The 24,293-nt window shown below is 40.7% G+C and overlaps 3 protein-coding genes across 5 annotated transcripts; 1 reads left to right on the top strand and 2 right to left on the bottom strand.

Annotated features, from left to right (window-relative positions):
• Positions 1–10: 10 nt before the first annotated feature.
• On the bottom strand, positions 11–18,737 carry shc2 (SHC (Src homology 2 domain containing) transforming protein 2). Of its 3 annotated transcripts, XM_079349855.1 has the most exons (14): positions 18,509–18,737; positions 16,061–16,321; positions 11,849–11,919; positions 8,380–8,440; positions 8,047–8,166; positions 7,843–7,896; positions 7,597–7,648; positions 6,171–6,297; positions 4,968–5,151; positions 4,289–4,385; positions 3,560–3,739; positions 2,175–2,503; positions 1,932–2,056; positions 11–1,649 (listed from the first exon to the last, which is right to left on the bottom strand). In XM_079349855.1, the coding sequence occupies exons 2-14, from the start codon at positions 16,241–16,243 to the stop codon at positions 1,607–1,609; spliced, it is 1,626 nt and encodes a 541-aa protein (XP_079205981.1). In that variant the 5' UTR covers positions 16,244–16,321; positions 18,509–18,737; the 3' UTR covers positions 11–1,606. The 3 variants fall into 3 exon arrangements, with proteins under 3 accessions (XP_079205981.1, XP_079205979.1, XP_079205980.1); XM_079349853.1 differs by lacking the exon at positions 18,509–18,737 and having other exon boundaries at positions 1,905–2,056; positions 16,061–16,873; XM_079349854.1 differs by lacking the exon at positions 18,509–18,737 and having other exon boundaries at positions 16,061–16,871.
• A 1,324-nt stretch (positions 18,738–20,061) lies between these two features.
• On the top strand, positions 20,062–21,888 carry cks2 (CDC28 protein kinase regulatory subunit 2). The gene is made up of 3 exons (XM_079349857.1): positions 20,062–20,290; positions 20,617–20,744; positions 21,385–21,888. Exons 1-3 carry the CDS (start codon positions 20,232–20,234, stop codon positions 21,426–21,428), a joined length of 231 nt encoding a protein of 76 aa, XP_079205983.1. The 5' UTR covers positions 20,062–20,231; the 3' UTR covers positions 21,429–21,888.
• Positions 21,561–23,625, bottom strand: cimap1d (CIMAP1 family member D; the record flags this gene model as incomplete). Its single annotated transcript, XM_079351108.1, has 3 exons — positions 21,561–22,651; positions 22,885–23,022; positions 23,586–23,625. 3 exons carry the CDS (start codon positions 23,623–23,625, stop codon positions 21,960–21,962), a joined length of 870 nt encoding a protein of 289 aa, XP_079207234.1. The 3' UTR covers positions 21,561–21,959.
• Between the last annotated feature and the right edge of the window lie 668 nt (positions 23,626–24,293).

Below are 24,293 nucleotides of genomic sequence, written 5' to 3'. Positions count from 1 at the left end.
CAAAATGTAATCTGAGTTAACCCTCTTTTCAATTATTTTTATTCACAAACAGCCATTAAGGTTAATCAAAGAAGAGAAGGTCCAATAAAAATTCCTGAGAAAGCAAAAAGGAGATCGTAAATAATAAAACATTTTGACCTCCCCAAAGGCTGTGTTGCTCACCTCATTTCTCTGTGCATTCACGAGGCTGCAGCCCAGAACAGTGGAAGGCCTTAATAAAGATATGTTTCTAATAACACAAAGAGAAATGCAAAAAGCATATGGCCTACCTCCAGGAAGAGTTCTAAGTATTGGATTGCCAGAAATTGGCTAGAAAAGCTGAAGCAAATCACTGACCATTAAAGACAGAAGAAGTGGGATAATCCATACATTGATGTGTTCCCCTGAGCTGGGACAAATAATGGATTTCATTTAATGGTCAAAATCCCCAGTCTTTCTCATCAATCACGGCAGACCGGTGCTCTTTATGGCTTGCATTAAACTGAGGGGATTGTTATGAGAGACGCACATAAATACAACAGCATTTATGACACATGAAGACGTATTAAACACACAAAACAAGAGCAGCTTACGTCACTGTTTACAAGAATAAGAGCTTAATCATCCTGAAGTTTGTCCAGTCATTCATTGGCATGGCATGAAAACTAGTGTTTTGCATTAGGAGCATAAATGCATATTATATACACTGACACACACCTGTCTATTTAGTCTTTAAGGCACTGAAGTAAGTGAGGCTGTGGAAATACAGTCATGGATATACTGAGTGTGTTTGATAGAGAAGTCCTTTTAACTCAGGTTAGAGGATTCATGTTAGTGCAGTTTGACCAGTAACAGGTTTTCAGGCTTACACTTTAAATTATTAACAGCCCTTACAAACACAACACAAATGACTCATATTTATGGTAAATGTGACTAAACTTCAAGTCAATAAACCCCATATAGCTGTTTACATAAAGATTGTGTATGTAGAGGGAAAAAAAGGGAAGAAGACTGCGTCTAATTCCTACACCCAGCACTGTCCCGTGTTAAGTGTGTTTCCTTTGTGCCATCTCAGAATCAGGTACTGAAGACCTGAACATAACTATGAACAAACAGTCTTTTTTTCATGAGTAATAATCAGATGTTTCCCCAGTTGTCTCTTAAAAGTCCAATTTCTTTAGCAGAAAGAGCTACACAATATCCTCATATAATCTGAGTTTGATCACATTTTCACCCAGATATTACACCACTGAGGTTTGTCCTTGTGATGTCCTTTACATATACTGTGGACAACAGGTGTGAGGTCTCTGGAAGCACTTCACCATGAGAGGCATGTAGGACATTTCCCACCTGGTTTAGTCTTCACTTGACATTGGTAGACACAGATTTTTCACTGTAAAAACAAATTCAAACTGCAGAGTCGGTTTCCTTTTTCTTTTGTAGCTTAGTAGCTGCATGCTGAGAAGTTTGTGCCAGATGAGGGATCGTTTTGTTGATCCTGACAGTCAAAAAGCAGAAGAAGTACAGGAGGATGTCAGAGGCTTTTCTCCGTTTAGTAGAATTGTTCACAGAAACAGTGAAATCCTTTCTTCCAGCCCAAACATCCATCGGGGATAATGCTTTTAACTTATGTTTTTTGTAGGTTTTGCATGGGGCAGTCTAGTATCCATCTGTGACATGTAAAAACAGAGAAGATCACATTTTTGAGAATGAATTAAAGCTCATTTTCAGGCTTGCAGAAGACAATAATAACCCGATTCTGTACATGCTCTTGAAGACGCATGCTTAAGCAGAACATACTGTGCATTAGTCCACTTCTTCCCCTTCAGTATTTTGAAATGTAAATTAAGGTTTGCCACCCTTTTTCCATTCGCAGCCTAATTATTTAAGGACTCCTGTGAAGACAGAGTTCACTGCATGCTCACCATCACATGCAGGGTCACATGACTCACTGTTTCTTCCTGACCACCTGTTTGAGGTGGAGCTCGCTCTCTGCTGCCACAATAGGCAGCTCATTCTGCAGGTGGTACGAGATGAGGTGGCTAATGCTCTCGAATAGCATGTCTTTGGTTCTGACCTGTGTTGGAGGAGAGCAGGGGACAGGATGATTTAAGGAGTACACACTCAGTCTAATAATACAAAATACCACTTTTCAATAAGAAACACTGCAGCTATAAAACATTTAACTCGCTCACCACTCCCTCAGGGTCCACCAGCAGCAGGTGTTTAGGGAGCCCACAGTGCATTCCGGTTAGCACATACTGTCCGGGGTTGGTGGTGCTCTCCCGAACCAAGAAATCTCCATCCCGGACCAGGAGTCTCTCTGCATCTCGCCTGCTCATCCGGCTGTGGTACCACGCCTCCCTGCGGAGCTGCTCCTCATTTGGAGCAACAGGGGCTCGACGACGTGGTGGGCTGGGCCACTGGTCCTCCATGACTCGAACTCCTCCTGCTGTAGCAGATACACTGGACCCAACAGCTCCGCCACAGGCCTCATGGAGCTTCAGAGCATCCTCAAAGGGCCCTACAGGAAACAATAGTTGTTTTACAATGACCAATACAGGCTATCAGCATCCCAAGTATTAACTATGTGTTGCTTGTAAGCCGGCAATTGCTTTTGTCCAGGCAGGGAAGAAGCCTAAGTCTCAGCTAAGGGGGGCAGTGGGGCTCCTTGGAACCGCACCGGACTGGCAGATTAAGGCAGACCGAAGGAAGTAGCTCAGATTCCCAGAAGACATCGGGGAGACCATCCTGAAACCAGACATAGTTCTGTTCTCAGATTCAATAAAACAGGTGGTCCTGCTGGAGCTGACAGTCCCCTGGGAGGAACGAATGGAAGAGGCCAACGAGAGGAAGTGTGCCAAGTACGCCAACTTAGTGGAGGAGTGCCGCAAGCCCGGTGTGTGCCAATAGAGGTGGGCTGTAGAGGCTTTGCAGCGCGGTCTCCCTGCAAAGCATGCAGCCTGCTGTGCATGCCAGAGCGGCTCAAAGGTGCACGTCAGAGAAAGGCCATCAAAACCACCACAGATGCAGGTGAGAATGCCTCTAGATGGCTGTGGATCAAGAGGGGCGATCCGTGGGTACATGCTACTGGTGGGTTTCTGCCTATTTCTAATGTCTAAATTACAAAACAGACTGTGGGTTAAAGTGCGGCGTATTTCGGCCCAAAAACACAACTGAGACATTGTGTATTGCTAACTGACAAATGTATTACCTGAACACAGTGATTTATTGACAGTAGAAAGTCCAGCCCATAAATTCCTCTCAACTTTGGGTACATCTGTACAAGGCATGAAGAACACATCACTCTTAAATGTCAAAGATGGTCACAGGTACTCAACCTCAGAATTGGTTATGGTATATAGATTTTAATGTTTTACTCACAGATTTTACCAAAATGAACGAATTCATGGAAATTCGTACTAACTTAGCTTCTTAGACACAAGTCGGGACTTGATCAATCCCGGCTGGGTCGCCTGGGTGAGGGTGTATGAAACATCCAATGACCCCAGGTTCCATCACTGATGATGTGTTTAAGTGCATCGTAAGATGTATGTTAAATTGGCTTTTAAGGACTTACTCATGTCAAAGAGGTCCTTTTTCGGGCTGTCCGGCGCCCTGGACCCTCTGCGTCCATCAGACACCTGGGCCAGTGCATCCAGGTTTTCCAGACTCTGAGTGTTCACGTACTGATGCTCTTCATAATCTCTGCTGCCTGGTGCCTGCCCATCTGCACACAGGTACCCATCTGACGTCAGACCTGCAAAGAATCAGAGTCTAAATGAGCTCTGGAAATGTGTATTTGTGTGTGTGTTTGCGATAAACTTAAACCCCTCTAGTGGTTAAAATCAAGACTCTACATGCTGACTCCTGTCAGAAACCACAGAATGTTTACAGTGGCCGATGACAAGAAGACGTCTTCTCATGGCAGATTCCCTTTTCTGCTCTTGTTTCAATAGTTAATACTAATCAATACTGCATCAAACCAACAAGGATGTTAATTATTCTATGATATTATAGGAAGGATCCAAACACGAAGCTTCTGTGTTACGATAAACTAATCCCATTGATGGCACAGTGCATTCACTACTGGGCTTGATTCAAAAGAGTTCACAATATCATTTACCATAAAATTCGTCCGACTTTAAAGCACACACATTTTCATACCCTAATACTCCAACCAAAAACACAAGTTTATTTTGTAAGAAATCTTTTTTCTCGATCGAGGAAGAAATCTGAGTCTCTCCTCAGTGAGAGCAAGATTTTTGTTCCAACTGTCATACCTGTCGTTTCCCACAAGGGGTCTCACCTGAGCCGCTGGTTGTCTCTGTGTCCCAGTGAAGTTCATAGCACAGCTGACCAGGAGGATAAGCAGCTGCCTGTTCCCTCCTGGCTGGTGAGCCCATCTACGAAACACACACACACAAAGCAAGACGACACATACATTTTGTGTCAGAAAACCTAAATAAACAACTGTCTTGTATCCCGTCTCTTGTCTCTGTATAATGCAGTTTGGGAGCACTCTATTTGAAACATTAGCTAGAGCCTGTCACCGTATTTCCAAGAAGCTGCAAGGAAAGAGAGGCAGAGCGATTACCCTCACCATGATGGTAACAGAGGAGCCGCTTTAATAATGTCGGTCTTTGGTAGTTATGGTGTAGAGTTGTCAGTAGGACATTTATGGCATATGGTTTTGCTTTTACTGCTTAATTTAATATCAATATTACAGGGGAGCAGCAGGAAAACATATCAGTTCAGCTCAAGTCCTGAGTCAGCTTCTGTTGAGGGTTTGTCATGCGCTCCTTGATAATAACCAGACCTTTTATAACATCTGTGATTGCATTAGGTGGGATGGTTGCATCTCATTCTTACATATTAGGCAGTGTTTAGCAAATATTTTTAAAAAAAAATCCAACTCAGCTAAGGCTACCAGAAGAGAATCCAGAACCTGACCTGACTTTGATCAAATGGCCTGACTGGATATTTACCTGTGCTGCTGTCTTGCTTGCCTGTGGTTGGGTGTGGATGTGACCCAGCAGTGATCCACTGGGCCTGAGTCTGGAGTCCACAACTCCTCCAACAGGAGGCTCCTTCCCCGGGATACTGTTATAATAGTCATGTTCAGAGGACTCCTCCTCCTCCCCCCACAACAGCTCTTCTGTCCTGACAGTCCTGAGAAAGGACCGCATTTAAATTTGAAATACAGCACTCATTTAATGCACTATACACTCTAAAATAAGAGTGCAAACATCATTGTTACTGTGACAACAATTATGAATTTGTTGTAACTTTTTATAGTGGTATTGTTGGAAATGATAATGATGAGGAGATCTGGGTTCTCGAATGAATGCAGTCTGATCAGATGACATCTCCACATCCGAAACTGATCAATATTAATCTGCCAGAGATTTATATAGATGCTGATGCTGCTGGCAGCAGGAAGAAAATCAGAATAGAAAAGTCTAAACAGTGTGCAGTTCCTCCTGTCTTTGCAGTTCACAGTAGTTCTGTGAGGACCGGTTTTATTCAACATATTTAGAACACAACACAAACTTATTTTGCTCCTAAATAAACAGCAGGGAGACTAATGGTTGTTGTTAAGATACTCTGATTTATGAGGTGGAAATGTGAAAAACAAAATTGCAGGAATTTTTTTTTTAGCTGCAAAAAGAACAAGTTCAAAGCTTCAACAAATGTTTCACATTCTTGAGATTAAAAGAACAGGATATTCTTTATTAATCCCTCGAGGGGAAATTTACTTTTATATTTTTTTTTTGTAGGGGAGCCTTTATTGGAGAGATAGAGTCCAAAATCAAAGAGAGGGAGAGGGAGAGAGAGAGAGGAATGATGTGGGATAGGAGCCACGGGTCAGATTCGAACCTGGCCCGCCCGCCTGGAGGACCACAGCCTCAATACATGGGGCGCACACTAACCTCTGCTCCACTGGCTCCTTGGAAATTAACCTTTACACTGGGTCGTTGAGACATGCTACACACACACACGCATAGACTTAGTTGTTTCTGTCAGAATTTTGCTGCCTGGAGATACTGTATAAAGTTATTTCTGCGGAGCACAAAGTTTGTTGTCTTATTAATAAGCTCCTTCTAAATTATTTAATAAGGTCTCACAAAGAGGACAAAGACTTGAAGGACAGGGACAAAAAAATAGAAGTTGTTATGCTGGTATCTTACCTATCCATAGATGCCATGGTTTTGGGAGGACTGTGTAGATACTGTTTGAACTGCAGCTCAAAGGCTTGTCCGATAGTGCTGATGACACTCTGTGCTAAACCGTCTGAGCACTCCAGGATGTGACACGCTGAAGCAGACAGACATGAAAGTTTAGTAGAGAAACCCTGGTCCCTGAAATTTGAGAAACGCCTTCTGAATGTAAAACAAAGCGTGACAATAATTGCTTCTGATTTTAAAATGTCTGGTTTATGAAATCGATGGTGGCATAAAAAGGTTTTACTGCAAATGTAGTTTTTGGGTTTGATGTTTGGATCTTACCAAAAAAAAAAAAAAAACCTCAATCAGGTCAAGTTAAGGCTTCTCCCAAAGAGAAAGCGTCTGCTTTATCACATGTATCTCTGGAAATCCAGATCATTATGTCACCAAACACAAGTAGAAGAGAGCAAGACTGAAAAGTGAAACAAACATTCAAAAGATATGTAAATCAAAGTTTGCAATGTTGGATCTGCTTCAGACTGTCATCTTATAAAAGTGAGTTATTTGACTTTTCACTTCATCTTGTCACCAGGTCCTATATATAATCCTATCCTTTATATAATGTGGATATATAGATATATATCTGTATGTATAACGTGGAGCATTTACAAACTGTAATGCATTAACATAGTAAAACTAGAAACTATATGAAAATACAAACACAACGTAATAGAGACATCGTGTATAAACTTTGAGTGAAACAAGTTTAAGTTGTGTCCCAGTTCATAATAAAGTAGCACAGTGAGAATATAGTTGTTTCTTATTATGAAAGGAAACCAGCAGCTGTGTCATCATGCTCTGTCTGATACTGCATAAATGGTGCGATCTGGCCTGAAACAAAGCATGATCACAGTCTTCACCATGCTTTGAATGACAAGACGTTCATCTGAGTTTATCAGCACAGCAAGGAGACAAGTGTTTCATAACATGGGCCTGTGTGTTAGTTCTTTCATTCCATTAATAAACACTGAAATGTAGAGGAACAACAGGCTTTAGTACATCACTTCTGTCCTTAATGAGTTGCTCCTTACTTTTAACATGATAGACTTTTATAAAGCTGTTTCACTTTTCAGTTTTTGCCCTGAACTACTTATGTTATAAAGTGTGTTCATTTCAAGGCCTGTGTGGGATACATGGAAGTCATGTGTTGTTGTTTTTCACGTAGATGATGTTTTTTATTGACACCATTTAATGGATTGGAAGACAAGGACTTATTGCCTCTGTACATGAGGTGTACACTCTAACCTCTGAGCTTAACTGGCACCTCAATGAAGCTGATTCTTAATTATGTATGTTCTCAATCAGGCCCTGGAGTAAAAGTAACAGTAAGGTCCACTTTTAATATTTTTTTCCCCCCAAAAGGCTTAAGGTGGACCCTCTTGAAACATACCTCTCTGATTCACTGGGTCTTTGGCCACATATGCAACATAATCAGGTGTGTCCTGCAACAGACAAGAGGAAAAATTCCATTAAACTCTGCCTTTACAACTAAATGAAAGCCCTCATTGATTATCGGGTCATGAGATTGGAAACCAGTTTAATGTAATCCAGTAAGATATGTCTGCCTGAACGTTTGTGCAGTGCGCCAGAAAGTCAACATCATAAAGGAGCTCAGGCAGTGAAACTCTGCACTCACTGTGTCGCCCCCTGAGGCAAAGGAGATAGACTGCATGGGATGGTGAGCTATCACCTGGGAGAGACAAGGGGACAAAACGGAGGCAGAGTTTTGACAACAATCTATTTCAACATCTGTGATTCATCTAGTGGTTGAGCACAAAAAGAAGTGGGGAAAAAGCCGATTAAAAAACGTTTTTGAAATTAATGTCATTTATCTGTATACCTGTCTCGTAGTGGGAATAAGAAGACCCAGGCCATCTATGGAAATATTCACTGCAATACTCATGCCTGCAAATTTGAGGTTACTCTTTCCCATTATGGACTGGAGAGCTTTGTTAAAAGCCTGCATTGAAAAGAAAAAAAAAATACTTTCAAAATAGCATTCACAATTGACATGAAATCCAAGCTGTGAGAGAGACTACTTTTTTATAGACAACATTTATTTCATAGTCACAGTCTCATAACCAATGCAGTAACTTGCAATAATCCCCCAACTTAGCTATTATTAATGACAGTGTAATGCAACATGCACAGATAGAATAAAGAAACTATCAACCTTCCTCCTCCAAGCTCCCTTTCCTCCTGGCACAGCATCACACAGCCTGTTGATGGCCTCCCTAATAATAAGGGGAGTGAGGAAAGGTCAATGGTTAGACTGTACTGAGGCACAATGGTCACTAATGAAATAGCTGCAAGACTGTAATAAACCAGTGATAACAGTAGAGAGTATAAGCTGAGATAAAAACTCTGAAATGTTAAGTCAGAGCCACAAAACACGTGCAATTCTGCATCACCACTGATTCACAATCCTGAAGTTAAACATGAACAAAAGCTTTGTGTTCCCACCCTCTGACCAAGGTCAGAGGTCACAGACCCATCATAGTTCAAAGGTCAAGACAAGGCTTTCAGTAGTAGAGTGTACCAGGGATGTTAATGGTCCACAGTGATTGTTTATCATCCTCATGTTTAACTTCTGGTTTAAAGCTCTTATGAGTAACTTCTGGTTTAAAGCTCTTATGAGTAACTTCTGGTTTAAAGCTCTTATGAGTAACTTCTGGTTTAAAGCTCTTATGAGTAACTTCTGGTTTGTTTTCCATTATGGCGCTTATTATACCCTTTTTTCTTTTTTTAACTAATTGTGTCCTTTACATACATATGCAGTTTTTTCTGAAATCCTCACCTGGTTTCTTTGAACAAAACTACCACTTCATGTGAATCTCACTGTGGAAAATGTAAAGTAGGTTGTTTATAGCGCCGTGCTGATAAAAACCCTAACCTGTACTAAATGCTCCTCAAAGGAGTTTAAAGTAATGACGAAGAAGCACTCATTTAAATAGAGTATTTAGGGTCAGTGCAGTTCCATACTCTCTACTGCCTATTTGGTACAGCATGTTTTTTTCTCAGTGCCCTCCTCTCTGCAGATTTGTTACCACTTTGCAGTGAGGCTGCTATAACTCTTGGGAATGGCTGCCTAATGGGCTCTTAAAGCTCCTGTCCCCTGTGTGTCTGACGGAGAGAGAGAGACACGTAATGTGGATTTGACTCTCAAGCTTTCACTGCCAGGGGACAACAGGGACAGCAGTCGAGAAGCCTGCTGCCCCTATCAAGTGGCTTGTAAATATTTAAAAAGCAGCGTCCCAGGCCCCATCTTGACTAAAGGTCTTCTCAGGGATTTTTGAAAAACATCACAATGACTCATGCTAACAAGAGGGCAGAGGGAGGAGGAGTAATAGAGGAGCGATGGGCTGTTGTTGTTGTTGTTGTTGTTGTTGTTTTTTTGTCTGCAGCCTCAGTATCTTTCCTGCATTAAAATGCTGGGCCTCATTAGCACTGCTGCTGCTGCTACTGTTGTTCAACACCACGACACAGAGAGAGTACTGTGAGAAAAATGTATCTTCTTACAATGTAGGAGCTGAAGGACATTTTTTAGATTGTGAGAATTGCTAAATGTTTGGTTGGGTTTCCAAGGACTAAATGTACTGCTATGCAATTCAGCAGTCTGAGAAAAAAGGTTTCTGCTGCTTTGGAGTTTTATCTAGAATTAACTAAGATACATTTAATTCCCTAATAGGGTTTATACACTACACACACTCCTACAACTGTCTTGTGTGTGAACTCAATGACAACTTTGCACTTCGATTTTACCTTGAGGTTTTGTAGCAAGCACCTAACAAATTTCACCTCGTGATGTCAGAATAACCGGATGTGAGAATGCAGCTGGAAAATATTCAGGAAAATTCACCACACACTTAGCGAGAAGGATGATGTTGTTTATATCCTGCACACAACCTGAACTGTATGCGAGTGTCCATTGCAGACTTTGTGCACGTAATTATGTTTTCTTTTTGTCAGTTTGTTCTTCTGCACTCTTTTGTTGACATTGTAAATATATATATATATATCAAAGTACAATGTAGCACTCATTATAGTGTCACACTCTGTTCCTTAGATCTATGTGTTTACACTCTGTATGTACCACCTCCTGAGTCAAACAAACAAACAAGACAGAAAGATTTTTTTTTTTTTTTGATTTTCTGGAGTGCATTTGTGAAAACATCTCATGATGCAGTTGTGTATTATGCAGAGTTTGTTAGATTGATTAAGACCATCATTTATTGATTTTTGGATCCTTGTGGGACAGATAGCCCGTCTCAAGATTCCCCAGGGATTCAGAGGCACAAGCATCATGTTGTTAGCGTGACTGGAAAAAACGTGGTTGTTGTTTTTTTTTTTTTTAAAGCATAGATAAACTGTGTTGTGCTGAACAGAAAAGGCTGCATTGAATTTAATATCATTATACATGCACTCAATCAAGCATGACATAAACGCTTTGATGCTCCAATTTATACCATGGCTGCACAATTAAGTCAATTTTCAGCATCATTATCAAATATAGACGTCGCAAAAGATACCTCTATCACCATAGAAAAAACGTGAAAGAAGATTAATAATATTATGACATCATGCTTTTGCATCCACTTGTGTATATTTTTTACGAATCAGATAGACCCCTGGTTATATGTATCATGCCTTCACACCATTGTGCTAATCATATAAAGCCCAGCTAGATATCAACTATCCTCAGATTTACATTTATATATGTTATGTGCATACTGTATATTTAAATACGGATGTTGCTTTTAAAGGTACTGTGTAAGAACAGCAGACATAAATAATTACAACTTTACTTTAACATGTTTTAACACATCATAATATTATCATCATAGATAGAATAATTTAATGTAACAATACAAATGTTTCTCATATAGTACAGGCCTGTTTCATACCACAATGAAGTCTGGTGTAGTCCGCTATTCGGCTTGGTACCTCCCTTCACTCATGGTATGTTTTGTTTTGAACTATTCTCTCTTTCGCCCTCCTCCTCCTGAGCACGTTACAACCGCAGACATCATGAGCGTTCATGGGACCACTGCAGCTTTCCACACTCATTAGCAAACATCATCAATAATAGATCTCCCCTCTCTATCACTCCATCTCTGCTGCCTCCCTCCCCCTGCACTTAAGCACAGGCCGCTGGGTAGGCTCAGATTACAGCCGATCGATTATGGAGGAGGGAGGGAGAGGGAGTGAGTGAGAGAGAGTGCACGTCTCCCATGAGACAAGGAGCCCTGCTTTTAGAATAACATCACATGTAGAGCACAACACGCACATTGACACAGACATACATGACCCAAAGGTATGGTTCTCATGTCAAGCCTCTGAGCGCATTAAACAGTTGTTTGGTTCATCTCTAAATTTGGAAACACAACAGCTTATTGCTGCCATTTAACAAAAAACCTTGTGACTTAATTTTGTTCCCTTTTTCTTTTTAAGTGCATTTCCACTGAAACTGGTAGGTTAACTCCTGACAGAATACAGTCTTGAAATAATCAGCCCACTCTTAATATGAGTAACAGCCCAAACCTGACACCCTGCTGGTTGCTCCTGTTTCAGTTGATCCTTTGCATCATGTATTCAACTCTCCTGACTCACCACTACAAAAAGACAATGTCACCATGGCTTACCTCGTCACCTGAGTCCGTGTGTTGAAATCCAGGGAACGCATTGACTTCAGCACTTCAATACAGCCCATGTACTGCAAAAAGAAACAAATTACAGTGGGCGTGAATGTATGTTTATCAACCTATCAACCAGAGAGGTGTCTGTGTTTACTTTCTTGTTTTTTTATATTTTCTTTGTTTGCATTTTTCTTTTTTAATTTAGTGTCGGATGAGTGTCCTGTATCTTCGAGGAAGAAAAAATAAACATATGACAGAGGAAACATTTAGTTTATGGCGATGCAAGACAGGGTTCTATCCATTAATCATAAACTCATGTTGAATTTTTTTGTTGCAGTACAAATTGCTTCGCCTCACAAGTCAATGTTGGATTTAAAACTCAAAACGGATAATAACCCAAGTTGCCAGCTTTCTGAAGACATTACCTCATTTAGTTCACTTAAATCTGTTTGTTTTAAACAACAACCAAACAAAACATGTAAAGCTGAGATTACATTTTGAAACTTCTTAACAGCCATCATACACAGATTTCTAATGTAATCATCTATTGATAATAATTAACTGATTCACAAGTTTAGCTAGGTTATTAAGCCATGAGCGAAGACTCATGTTTTACTCAAATGTCGTTTAAAGTAGAGAGAAAAGTGTTTTAATTTTTAGGGCTTTAACATATTTAAACAAATGGGCTCGTTTTGTCCTCTTCACAATCTGCTCAGATTTCTGTAATAGCCAAAATGCGCAATTCTGTCAATCCAGTTGACTCTCTACTGTTTGCTGAGTTGAGTGATGATGTTTTTCATCGTGTTTGGTGACGAAAGCTGGCACCACAATTGTCACCTGCCTCCATATCAGCCTATGGATATATTCAACTGCAGTAGCAGGTTTTCAACCTGTAGAGGGCAGTTGCCATGAACATTTTGAACAAAATAAGTAGAATTAAAGTACTTCGTACTCAAATGTGAAAAGTTTTCCATGACACAAACTACCTGCCACCTTTTACTGACTAAATGTTGCTAGGTGCTCTGCTGATGGTGGTTTAATGATGGGTCTCTCTGTAAATAATGTAAAACATTAAGGTCTAGACACTGCTCTTTTTGTAAACTGTCTTCAGAAAAAACACAACATATACAGCAACATTTATATCACAAATATGGTCATGGCTGTGACAATTGATTATGAAAGACAAAAACTAGTCTTGAATCCTTAAAACTCGTAGCCACAAAGTCGCCTGTGTGATTGAGGATCTCTTGCAAAAGAAGTGTAATGACTCATAATTTAGATAATTTCTCCTTCAGGACTCACGACGAATTAATGTCACATTAAGTTTTTAGCACTGTCAGTGACAAAGACTGCAGACAGAAAACGAGAGAGGCTTCCTTTGATCGCATGAATGATCTATATCCTGACTTAATAAATCTCCCTGATCTTCAGTAGCTGCTGTATCTTTGTGGCAAGAAAAGTATGTAGTAGTGCTGTCACACATTAAGACAGAATACACTGACTCTTCCTTAGAATTACACTGTTAAAATGATTTGTATTACTTGTATTATACTTGTTATTTGTTTATACTGTATAGACTGTAATCATTTGTAAAGAATGTTTTGTGTACTGCTTTGGTAACATAGATAGTTGATCCGTCATGCCACTAAAGCTGATATTAATTGAATTGAGACAGAGAGAGCGCAACAGAGAGAGCGAGCGAGAGAGAGAGCAATCTTTGAGGCTGGGAGCTAAATGAGCTTTCTAACCAGATTTGAAGATGGGGGGGGGGGGGGGGGGGGAGTCTCCCATCTGTAAAATGGTATCTCTTTTTTTCTTCCCCCTCTCAACTAATGCCTTCTGTGTTACTCACTGATCTGCTGATATGAACACATACTCCTCTTAAAAAATCTGCACTCTTATTCCTTTGGCACAGTCTCCCACTATATTCCTAGGATTAAAGGGACACACACGTTCCTAGAAGTCCTGCACAGGAAATCAACAGAAATGGCAGCTCACTCATCACAGCAGTCATTACCTCTAATTTAAGTGAAGGAAGTTCGAGTTAGGATGGATGTGCTGTTGATGAGCAGATACTACAGTCTCTGCATTGACAGCATGTCCTCTCCAGTTGTGTCTTTAATCGTGCTGAGGGTAATGACGGATTTTCTTACGTTATGGACAATTAAATGCCATCCAATGTCATACTTTGATGCACTACTCAGCAGATTTTAGAGCATTCAACCACTACACACAATGAAAGAGCCTTTCTTGAAAATGAAGCAATAAATATGACATTTCTCTATTCATAATTGGACAAGGATAGATTGCAACAGATTGAAAGAGGGCAGAATAATTGATAGCAGTCTGGTTTGAACATAGCTCTCTAACTGATGGCTTCCTTGGCAGCTGCAGCGCTTTGTTTCAAGCTTGCTGCAGTGTCCTGGCTGTCAAAGGTGGCAGATGCAGGCCGGGCGAAAAAAAACAACAACAAGTGCTCAGAGTCATATTTGTATCTTTCCCAGCACAGGATAGTGCGTGGGTGTGTCTGTTTATACCAGAGAGAAAGAGAGCGATAGCTGAGTACTATGTAAGCTATGCTGATTAAAAAAGGGCAAAGCGAAGCAGAATCCCACTGTCACTTTGACACTAATACATGCAGCAAGTACCTCTTCATGCAAAGATTCACTATTGATTTGCACCTGTAGGCCTGTTTTAGCCACCTCTGAAATACATTTCAAACACACAGGTCCTTTTAAATAACTGCACACCTTCACATGACAACAATAACCTGATGAAAGCTCTGCTAATTAACACAGATATTGATCAGTTATTAGAGCAGCACTTGTTATGAATCTTGGAAAAGCCAAGAGAGAGAGAGAGAGAGAGACAGATACTCATCATGGGACCCCTCCCACACTGATCATTACGGCCTTTTCCACATCACATGACGCAAATGACTGTGATTAAACCTAATTGAATATAGGAATGAATGGTGCCTGTATAATGCCATTGAAAAGTGTTCTTGGCTCCCAGACTGGGCTAATCAAGTCTTTAGTTGGGGGAGGGGCACGGGTCGTGGGGGAAAAAAGGCATACGGATGGATAAAGGGAGATCGTTGACATTGACGTCTGCATGAGATCGTATCTCCTTCTCAACATTATTATAACCTTTATTTAACCAGGAAGAGAAACTCATTACATTAGTTAGTATAGTTAGTATAAGAAAAAAAAAATCAATTTCTTCTAAAGATAAAATGTTCTTCAATTAGAGGAAATAATTGTATCTCTCTGGTGGGTCAACAAGTCAGAGAAGAGGAAATACCTAATTTTCTACTTTGATAAGGATAGAAAAAAAAAACATCTTTTACATGCATAAGCAAATATATGCCATTTAAACACACAGGAGCACATTTATACAATCTAGCACCTCTAAAAAACTATCTGACACACTTAAAACACAAAATATATGTACTCACACACACACAATAGAAGTACATTAAAGGGCACCCGGTTCCTAATGGTGGATTGCAGTGTGACAGTATGGCAGGCTGGCTTTAAAGAGTCCTAACTCATGAATGAATGTAGCCTGCAACTACTTTAAATTACAGTTATTTATGTACGTTTCAAATGATGTGCTAGTGCAAGGATACTTTCCATAATTTAACATGATATTCAGGATAAGATCTTAGTGTAAACTAACCGGAAACAACACAAAGAACACCACTCCCACAAGGTTGCTGTAAGAGCTCACTATCAGACATGTTTTTTATTCACCATTAGCACAGATGGTTATTATTGTTTTATGTGTATGATATCAGGTATAGTCTACAATAAACCGTGCAGATAATCGTGATCCTGGTTAAAGTCTGTACACATAATTTCATTGTTTACATTTCACCACCCTGAAGCCTGTTTGTTATCCTGATGCAGTCTGCCTGCCTGCCACACCGAGCCATCTATCTGGATTAAATTATGTATTCCCCAGCCCTCGCCACATGAGCAGCATAACAAACTGCATGGCTCTCTGCTCTCCTTTCGTCTTTCATACGGAAAGAGCAATCTCTAAATAGGGTCATCAAATTACGCGGTTCTTCTGTTCCTGTTCATGGTTGATTTTTATCTGCACACCAGATAATGACGACTTCCATTCAAAACACATCCTGAAGATGGAATCGATGTTTGCATGGATTTTCGTTAAAATTGGCTGCAGTTTAAAACAACTAGCCAACTTACTCACCCTTACGATATAAGAGGCCCCTGGTCCTGCAATCGTCTTGTCAGGGTGCAGCCAGCCTTGAGATGGTTTATGGATGAAAGTTCCCTTCTGGGTGATTTCTTCTCCCCCTAGCCACATGCCCTCCACCCTTGTCCGGCGGTTCATTCCTGACCTGACGCTGCTGGATCCCCCAGGGCTCGCCATAGCCTCTGTGGCCCCAAATCTGTGCCCTCCTGAATTTGCTGAATTTGCCGCTGCTACTGCTCTCTGCCCCCGAATGGCCTGCAAAGAACAGGGGGTGACACACACAGGGTCACAGGAGTTAAGCACTGCTGCAAGACTGGCCACAGGGCCACTGGCTGAGGTCACACCACCAGGCCTGTGTGATGATGAGGAAAGGGAGACAGAGCTCTGTGAAGGAGCTGCTGCAGCCTTCCCTGAGTCCTTGCTAGAGCTGGAGCTAGAGCTGGAGTTGGATGGGCTCCGGCTAAGCAGAGAGTTTGAGAACTTCCACTGGGGCATCTTTGGGATGAGCATGCAGAAGGTAGTGGTTGCATCCTGTTCACCGTCCAGGCAGGGGGAGTCGGCCAGAGCTGCAGCCCCAGCAGAGGAGGAGGATCTGGCACTGGGATCCAGAGGTAGAGGGAGGCTCGGGTTGGAGGAGGGGACCACCGGTGTGGCCACAACTTTGCCACTCATGGCTAAGCTCTGCATCAGGTCGTCGGAGGAGGTCACAGACTCGTTGCGGAAGCGGCCATACTTTGGCTTAAGGAGCATGCCCGGAGGAGCCGCGAGAAGCTGGAGCTGAGAGGGGGGATGACTGCCAGAGAATGAGGAGGGGGAAGGGGAAAGGGGGGGGGGGGGGGGGGGACGGGGGAAAGGTGTAATGGAAGAAGAGGAGAAAACTATCGAGACAATCTTCCAGGTGGAGTCCTATATCCTTGTCAAGGGAAGGCTCCTCTCCTGCTCACACACACGCGCACACACTGTCCCACACTCATGCCACGCTCCTCTGTCTGAGCCGGCTTGCTTCCTTTTACTGCCTAAGGCTGCTCGCATCTCTGCTCCCTCTGTTTCTTTTTCTCGCTCTCTCTCTCTCTCTCTCTCTCTCTCTCTCTGCGGATGATGTCATTGGGTCTATTAGCCCTGCCCTGCCCAGCTGCTCTCAGACTGTATTAGCTAAAACACATCTGCCTGAACCACCGAGCCTCAGACACACACACACACACACACACACACACACACACACTCACGTCAAGAATCAAAATATCTGAAATGATGAATACTGAATTTTAAACCCAAGAGTAAAACTGTATTATAACACTGCTAGCAATAAGAATCAATGAAGAACCACATGGTTTTAGAAAACGTCTATACTAAGTAAATGGATGCAGTCTTCTTTAATGGGTCCCTGCTGACAATGTTTTCTGCCTCCTTTATCAGTGTGTTCTGAATGTTATCTGTCAATATTTTTAATCTATTAACATCTGCCCTTTAACAGCCAGAATAGGGGAATACTGTGAAAATGTTCACAAGAGTATTGTACTTAACTATAACCACAGAAACAATTCTACTGATAATGCTAATTGACATACAAGAAAATTGATTTTTTTTTTAAATTCATGTATGTGAGAAAAAGTCTTGTCCATTTACTTAATGTGCACTTTGTATCAAAATGTTTGCTTGAGTAATTGTGTAATTCCATTCATCTTGGCATTAGATTCAAACTTAACAAATGACTCATGCAGCCAAACTCATAGGGGACTACATGTCAAAACATCCACCCAACCCCATCTGTCTTTAAATTCTTGTACAACTTCTGTCCTCTCAGCCTCCACAGTGCTCAATCAGCCATTTCAGCACTATGCTTTTAGCTATCTACTTGCACCAGAGCCCCAGGTCTTTTCGCACACTCACATGTATTTTTTTCATCGTACACTAAGTTAATTTAAGGCATGTCGTGAAACAAAAAAGTACAGCTTCTTTGTTTTCATGAGGCCCCATTTTCACACAGGTGACGCTGATTTATTTGATCATGTCAGGTACAATCCCCACAGAGGATATTCAGCTGAGCTAAACTCATTAAAAAAAAAAAAAGTTACTTTAATGCTATAAAAAATATCTTGTCATCATAGTTTCCCAAAACAATACTTGCAAATACTGTACGTACACAGAAAATAATGATTGGGATATGGCCCTTAAGTCTGTTAATTGAAAAGAAGGCTAATTAACTGATGCAAGAAGAGTGTTCACCAACAACAGGCTCACATATTTGTGCTAAGAACTTGAATTTAATGAAAAAAGTTGTTACAACTATAGTCTAGTCCTACGTTCAGCCTCGACAGTGTCATGAACACAAAATGAAAATATGGAGCTAACAACTGTCCAATATATGTTTCAACCCTGAATCCTGCTGACACAACAACTGTAAACTAAATGTTATTAGGAAATCTGAGACAGGAAGCTTACCTATAAGTCAGGCTCTGTGGAGAAAAAGAGACACAATCGTTGCAAGTTCAATGACTCTGATCAGAAAAAAAAAAAAAGATCTTCAACATTCATTGTATAAGAGCTATAACTCAGGGAACAATTTATTTCATTCAGCAGGAGACCAAATCACAAATACACTGGAAAATGCGAACAAACAAACCACCCTCTGAAAAACATACTTACACAGCGAACACTGACACCCCACCTTCTTCCGAACAGCCAATCACTTCATTTGTTGGCCACAGAGTAGAAAAAGTTACTGATAAACCAGATAGAATCAATGCATGTTGACAAATGTACAATTATCTAACTGTCTTCCGTATGTAGGCTACTGTCCTTTTTTCTATCCAAAAAATTAACAAATAACTGGCAGTACAGAGAAATAAAAAGACCTAGCCATTTCTTCACTACAAATTTAGGCTTGTTCAAGTATTTTAAAAACAAAAAAAGCAAACACTAGAAGCTGGTAGTATAGGTTTTAATTTTTACCAATAATTATTATTATCATTTTTTGATAAAACACAATAATTTCAATCACTTAACTGCACTGTGGTACTCTGTAAGTAAGGAGTTAACATTTACCTCCTGACTATGCATTAACAAGTGGAACAAATCATGCTGTGAATACATCACTACTCATTAGCAGCACTTACTCTATTACATCGAAGAAAAACAAAGGTTGTGACAAACAAAGATGTCTCTTTCTCTATCCAACTACTACACACTGTAAATGATAAAGACTTTTTACAGTCTATGATGTAAAGAGAAGGTTTATTGGATATGAAAAAAAAAATCCTGGGGAAATTAATTTATAGTCTATAGAATCTGAAGTCAGTGGAAATATCTAAAGAGGGTTGTAATCAATTAAATTTAAAGAATACTTTTGGGACAGTAAATATCAGAAATAGCCTGTTGCTGGTAAAATGCCATAAATTAAATTTGTAAAATAAATTCTACATCCATGGATTTGATTTCTGGTTGGAAACATCTTTGACTAAGGTTTCACCACGACTTGCAAACTCATTAATTAGGTTATGTATCATCCTATTTGTTGTAGAAGTTAGATGTATGCTTGAAAGCACCAAGTTCTTTATGTTTAGCTTTAAATGCCTACTTTATAAGATGCCTTCCGCAGAATTGAATACTAACGTACATGTTCCAGCATTATTGATATGAGCTCCTGCGCAGAAACGTCAGATTCAGGGCAGAGAAAATAACGAGGTGAAGAGATTTTCTCTGCAAGCAAAAAGCTTCCAAACAAGGGAACAGAAACTTTTCGAACTACTTTACACAGCCTCCTGTCCGAACACCTAATACGTACTTAAACTAAAGGATGCAAAACAAAACGTGAAAACGCAATTTCGATTTTATTTCTGAAATAAATATACAGAGAAAAATACACCTACTGTTGCAAATCATGTTAGCCCGGTTAAGATGCGCATAAATCTTCAGCGTGCTACATCCTACATCTTATAGACGATCTCTCCAGACAGGAACGCCCAGCCGCGTGCTGCCGCCTTGACCAATCTGCGCAGAGCGGGGAGCCGTTGGTGTTTGAATCGTTCCCTGAAAACAGCGGCAGATGACAGCAGCAGTAGCTTGTAGCTCTCGCAAATACTGCACTTAAGTTAGTAAGCAGGCCAATTTACATCGCTTAAGAAGCTCTCTGGATTTCAGCCTTAACCTTTATCATCGAGCAAAAATGTCGAAAAAACAGATTTTCTATTCTGACAAGTACAACGACGAGGAGTTTGAGTACAGGTATGAACATTTGTGGATTTCAGAACGTTAACGTTGTTAGCTTCGTTGCTAAGCACATTTCTAAAGCAACGTCAGCTGGCAACGTCAGTGTGGGATAGTTGGTCTAATGTTGGTAAAATACACTGTTACAGTGTATCGACTTATATTTATCGTTGTGTTTTAAAACTAGCAACGACTCTATAAAAACAACAGGTCTAAACGTAGTGTTTTCACTTTGAACGTCTTGGTTGGTTTTTAGGTCAGTGCTGGAGTTGTTGTTTTTTGTACTTAGAGGTGTTTCTGGGCCCTTGTTAGTCATTTTTAACTGTGTAATTTCCCATCTATAGACATGTCGTGCTTCCAAAGCAGCTGTCTAAACTGGTGCCCTCCTCCCACCTGATGACAGAAGACGAGTGGAGGGGACTGGGGGTGCAACAGAGCCAGGGCTGGATTCACTACATGATTCACAAACCGGGTGAGTTAACATCCACTTCAAGGGCAGTTACACAAGAAACTTTTTTAAACAGCCCAATTATACATGTAAAAAGCAACTGGTCAATGTAATTAGTATTTTCAGATTAATGTAATAATCTGTTGAACATATCCTATGCAAAACAAAAACATTGCAATGCTCATCAGCAGTGTCTGCACTAGTGTGATCAATAACAATGTTTTCACACTCTCAGATTCCCCTTGGTTCTTTTATGCAACTACAGCTCCGACTACTGAAGTCAACATTTTAGCTTTATGTCAGATCTAAAAGACATCTCTGTGGAGCAGAGTGGAATCGCTTCATTACATAAGAACATTCCAGAATGATCACAGTTGCAATGAACTCTTGTTATAGTGGAAAACAGTATGGGGAGGGGCTTGGTCCACCCTGAGGGAGGTTGTCAAAATAAGATGTGCACATTAATTAATTACAACACACTTTATGGATAGTTTATTTAAATGTCTTTTGCTTTGGTTTCCACAAAGCAGTCTGGTTTGGTTTAGTTTTGTATGGTAAAAGAATTTAAGCTTATACTTGTGTATAACTTCATTATAGTCCAGCGTATGGACAGTGTACTGTAAGATAGTGCTGACAGAAACTTCTCCTTTGCTTTACTCCCCAGAGCCACACATACTGCTTTTCAGGAGACCTCTACCAAAGGATTAAAGAGGAGCCATCTGTAAAACACCTGCTAGTATTTTTTTCCCTCTCTCTCTGATTTTTGGAAACTACATCTCTGCGACACACATCTCTACATATGTTCCAATATATTGTGTAGACAACATTTTCTATTCTGTATTTTCTTTCAAGTCTCCCTCTATTTTCTAGAGGTAATGTGAGGCAAATTATTTTATTCCACTCCATCTGTACAATATGAGGCTATTTTAGAAGTATAATTTCCTCTTTGATGCCATATTGTTATGATCAGTTTATTTTCTGATTGGTCAAACAGGCTTATGCTTTCACTGTTCTCAAGAGAGCTTTCTGTGTTTTGAATATTTCCTGTTCTTTAACATGTTTGTGTTGTAAATATTATTTGTAGATATTATAAATTTTGAAAGTAAGTCATTGGTTGATTCAACCAGTTCTGTGTTGCTGAAAGAATGTAATAAAATGTACTTCCTCATGTTTGCTTCATTTCCTCCCCGCCAAGGTAGAGAACAACTTTTTCTACAATTTGAAGGAGTGGATGATTTTTCAGTCTGAGATATTGGCAACCAGCGGAGTGACAAACTCTGAGTGTCTGATGCCTAGGGAGAAGGCTGGTGCTCTGGCTTTGTGAACAATCACTTTTTCTGGACTGTAAGTTCCAGGACCTGGTTTCTTGGTTGCATCTCTGGGTAAGTTGTGACGCCCTAGCATGGAAAATGCTGGCTGCCGGGTTAGGTAAACACTGGGGTCTGTGCTGTTGTATCTGCAAGGCCCTGGTGTCTTGGCTAAATCCACTGATGGGCCCCCTGTACTGTAACTACTTGACATGGTGTAGCTTGCGCTGGCTGGCTTGTTTGGGACTTGAGGGCCCATGAGTGGAGGGAGAGAGTACTTGTTAGGAGCTGGTACTGCGTCGATGCTTCGGTAGTGAGTGCGGACGCTCATGGTGTAGGATGGTGGTCTGCGTTGGAGGTTGCATGGTGGGGCTTTCTCAGGACTGTATGCACCTGGGCCAGGGGTCTGGAGTAAATCCTCTATAAAACAAAAAAACAGTTGAAGAACATGAACAGCACACACTACTTGTGCATTAAGGATAAGAGTTATTCTATTTAATAGAAACTTACTTTGAGCTTTCACTCTGCCCAACATTGAGTATGCAGGTGTGCCATCCCTTCCAAAACGAGTCAATTTTGCATCAACATGGTACTGAGGCCCCGGACTTGAGTCAACACAATACACTGCAAGGAAAGTAAAACATGATTGATGTATCTTTTGTCCAGCTGCAACGACTCGAATAAGGTTGCTCTATGACCATGATAATGTGAAACTCGTTTTTAGAATTATGAAGTGTTGTCTCCCCCTACTGGATTTAATGTGACAGTACACCACTAAGGATGACCACCACTTAACGGTAATAGTTCGATCATTGACGTGCTGTGATATTCATGAACTATTGAGATGAATGACTTACTATTGTCACTCATCTTTCCATGAAAAGAATAGGCAGGGCTGGTAGGCTTAGTGAAGTCATGGCCAATAAATCCAATGGTGGGAGGAAGTCCATATCGCCCAGGCCCTGGTCCTAGAACAGACAGAGATGGCCAACACACTCACTTTAAATTGTAATGATTGTAGAGAACACAATGTCTAAGATTACCAGGAGACTTAAAGATTCACGGATAATTATGGCTTGTGTTAAAATATATTGTGATTGTATTTGTCAAATTTCTGATATATCTACATAAAAGATTCCCTAGATCGATAAACAACCTCCCATAAAAGAAGCCCTACTAAAACAATCCTAAAATTATTGAAAACAATGAATATAACAGTTTGTTTCTATCTATCTATCTATCTATCTATCTATCTATCTATCTATCTTCTAGTATAATAAAACAAGCAGCATATAGTTAGCACATGAAATCAGCATGCACATATGTTCAGGCACATGTGGACGAGCAGAGAAGGAAGGAGAATATTTCACAGAAAATAGGGAGTCCTGCCAGGTCTACACACTAAGAAGACATTTACTTTGCACAAGTCAACATATGCCTCTTTGAAATAATAAAAACAACCAAGTGTGGCCACCTGGATTAAAATAATTCATATTGATGCCTTAATGGGCAGAATGTTTTGAACACATGGAATAACGATTTCAATCCTTGGACCTACCTTTTACCCGTCCTGCAATAACTGGGTATTTTTTCTCCATTGACTCTTTGTAGAAGGGCCAGAACACTCAGGAACGTCTCAACTGAGCCATTACTACAGAAATATCCATACAGTATTTGATGACAACAGGAAGCTGGCCAAAGACAATCATACTGAAGACCTTCTCTTAATGAAAACGATTTTTAACGCTTTGTTTTTGCATCTTTCCACGGCTGATTCCTCCTTTCCACCAGTCACGCAGCACACTTCATTACAGAAGCGCCTAAACCTCCTTAATCCATGTCAATCTTGTTTTTGTTTTTTCCTTCAGATTTCACCGTATTATTCCTCCTGGCTACAACATCATACCTGTCCTGGACGACAGCGAAACCCAGACCCTTGGATGATCCAGAATCAATCCCTAATTTCCTCTGAAACAATCAGGAAACCTGAGCCCTATAATACACATTGAAGTGTCAGCAGCAGAGCAGGCTCTGCACAAGACAGGGTTTTAATTATCTGCCCGTTTGTCTCTTTGTCCAGCAGCTTCTCATGTTGGGGGGGGGGGCTCTGTCTGATGAATAGCTCTACCTGCACAGAGTTGGATGTAAAGGTGCACTCAGCTGATACATAGGAACAATGTCATCACTCCGATTCACTCTCATGTAATGCTAGCTCCCCCTGCAAACCAGGATCCCCCTTTCCCTCCTTTCTCTTTCTACTCATCAC

Source organism: Symphodus melops, assembly GCF_947650265.1.
Source record: "Symphodus melops genome assembly, chromosome: 8".
Taxonomy (NCBI): Eukaryota; Metazoa; Chordata; class Actinopteri; order Labriformes; family Labridae; genus Symphodus; species Symphodus melops.
The sequence above is the reverse complement of the archived record's forward strand: the minus strand, read 5'-3'. Positions and strand labels throughout refer to the sequence as shown.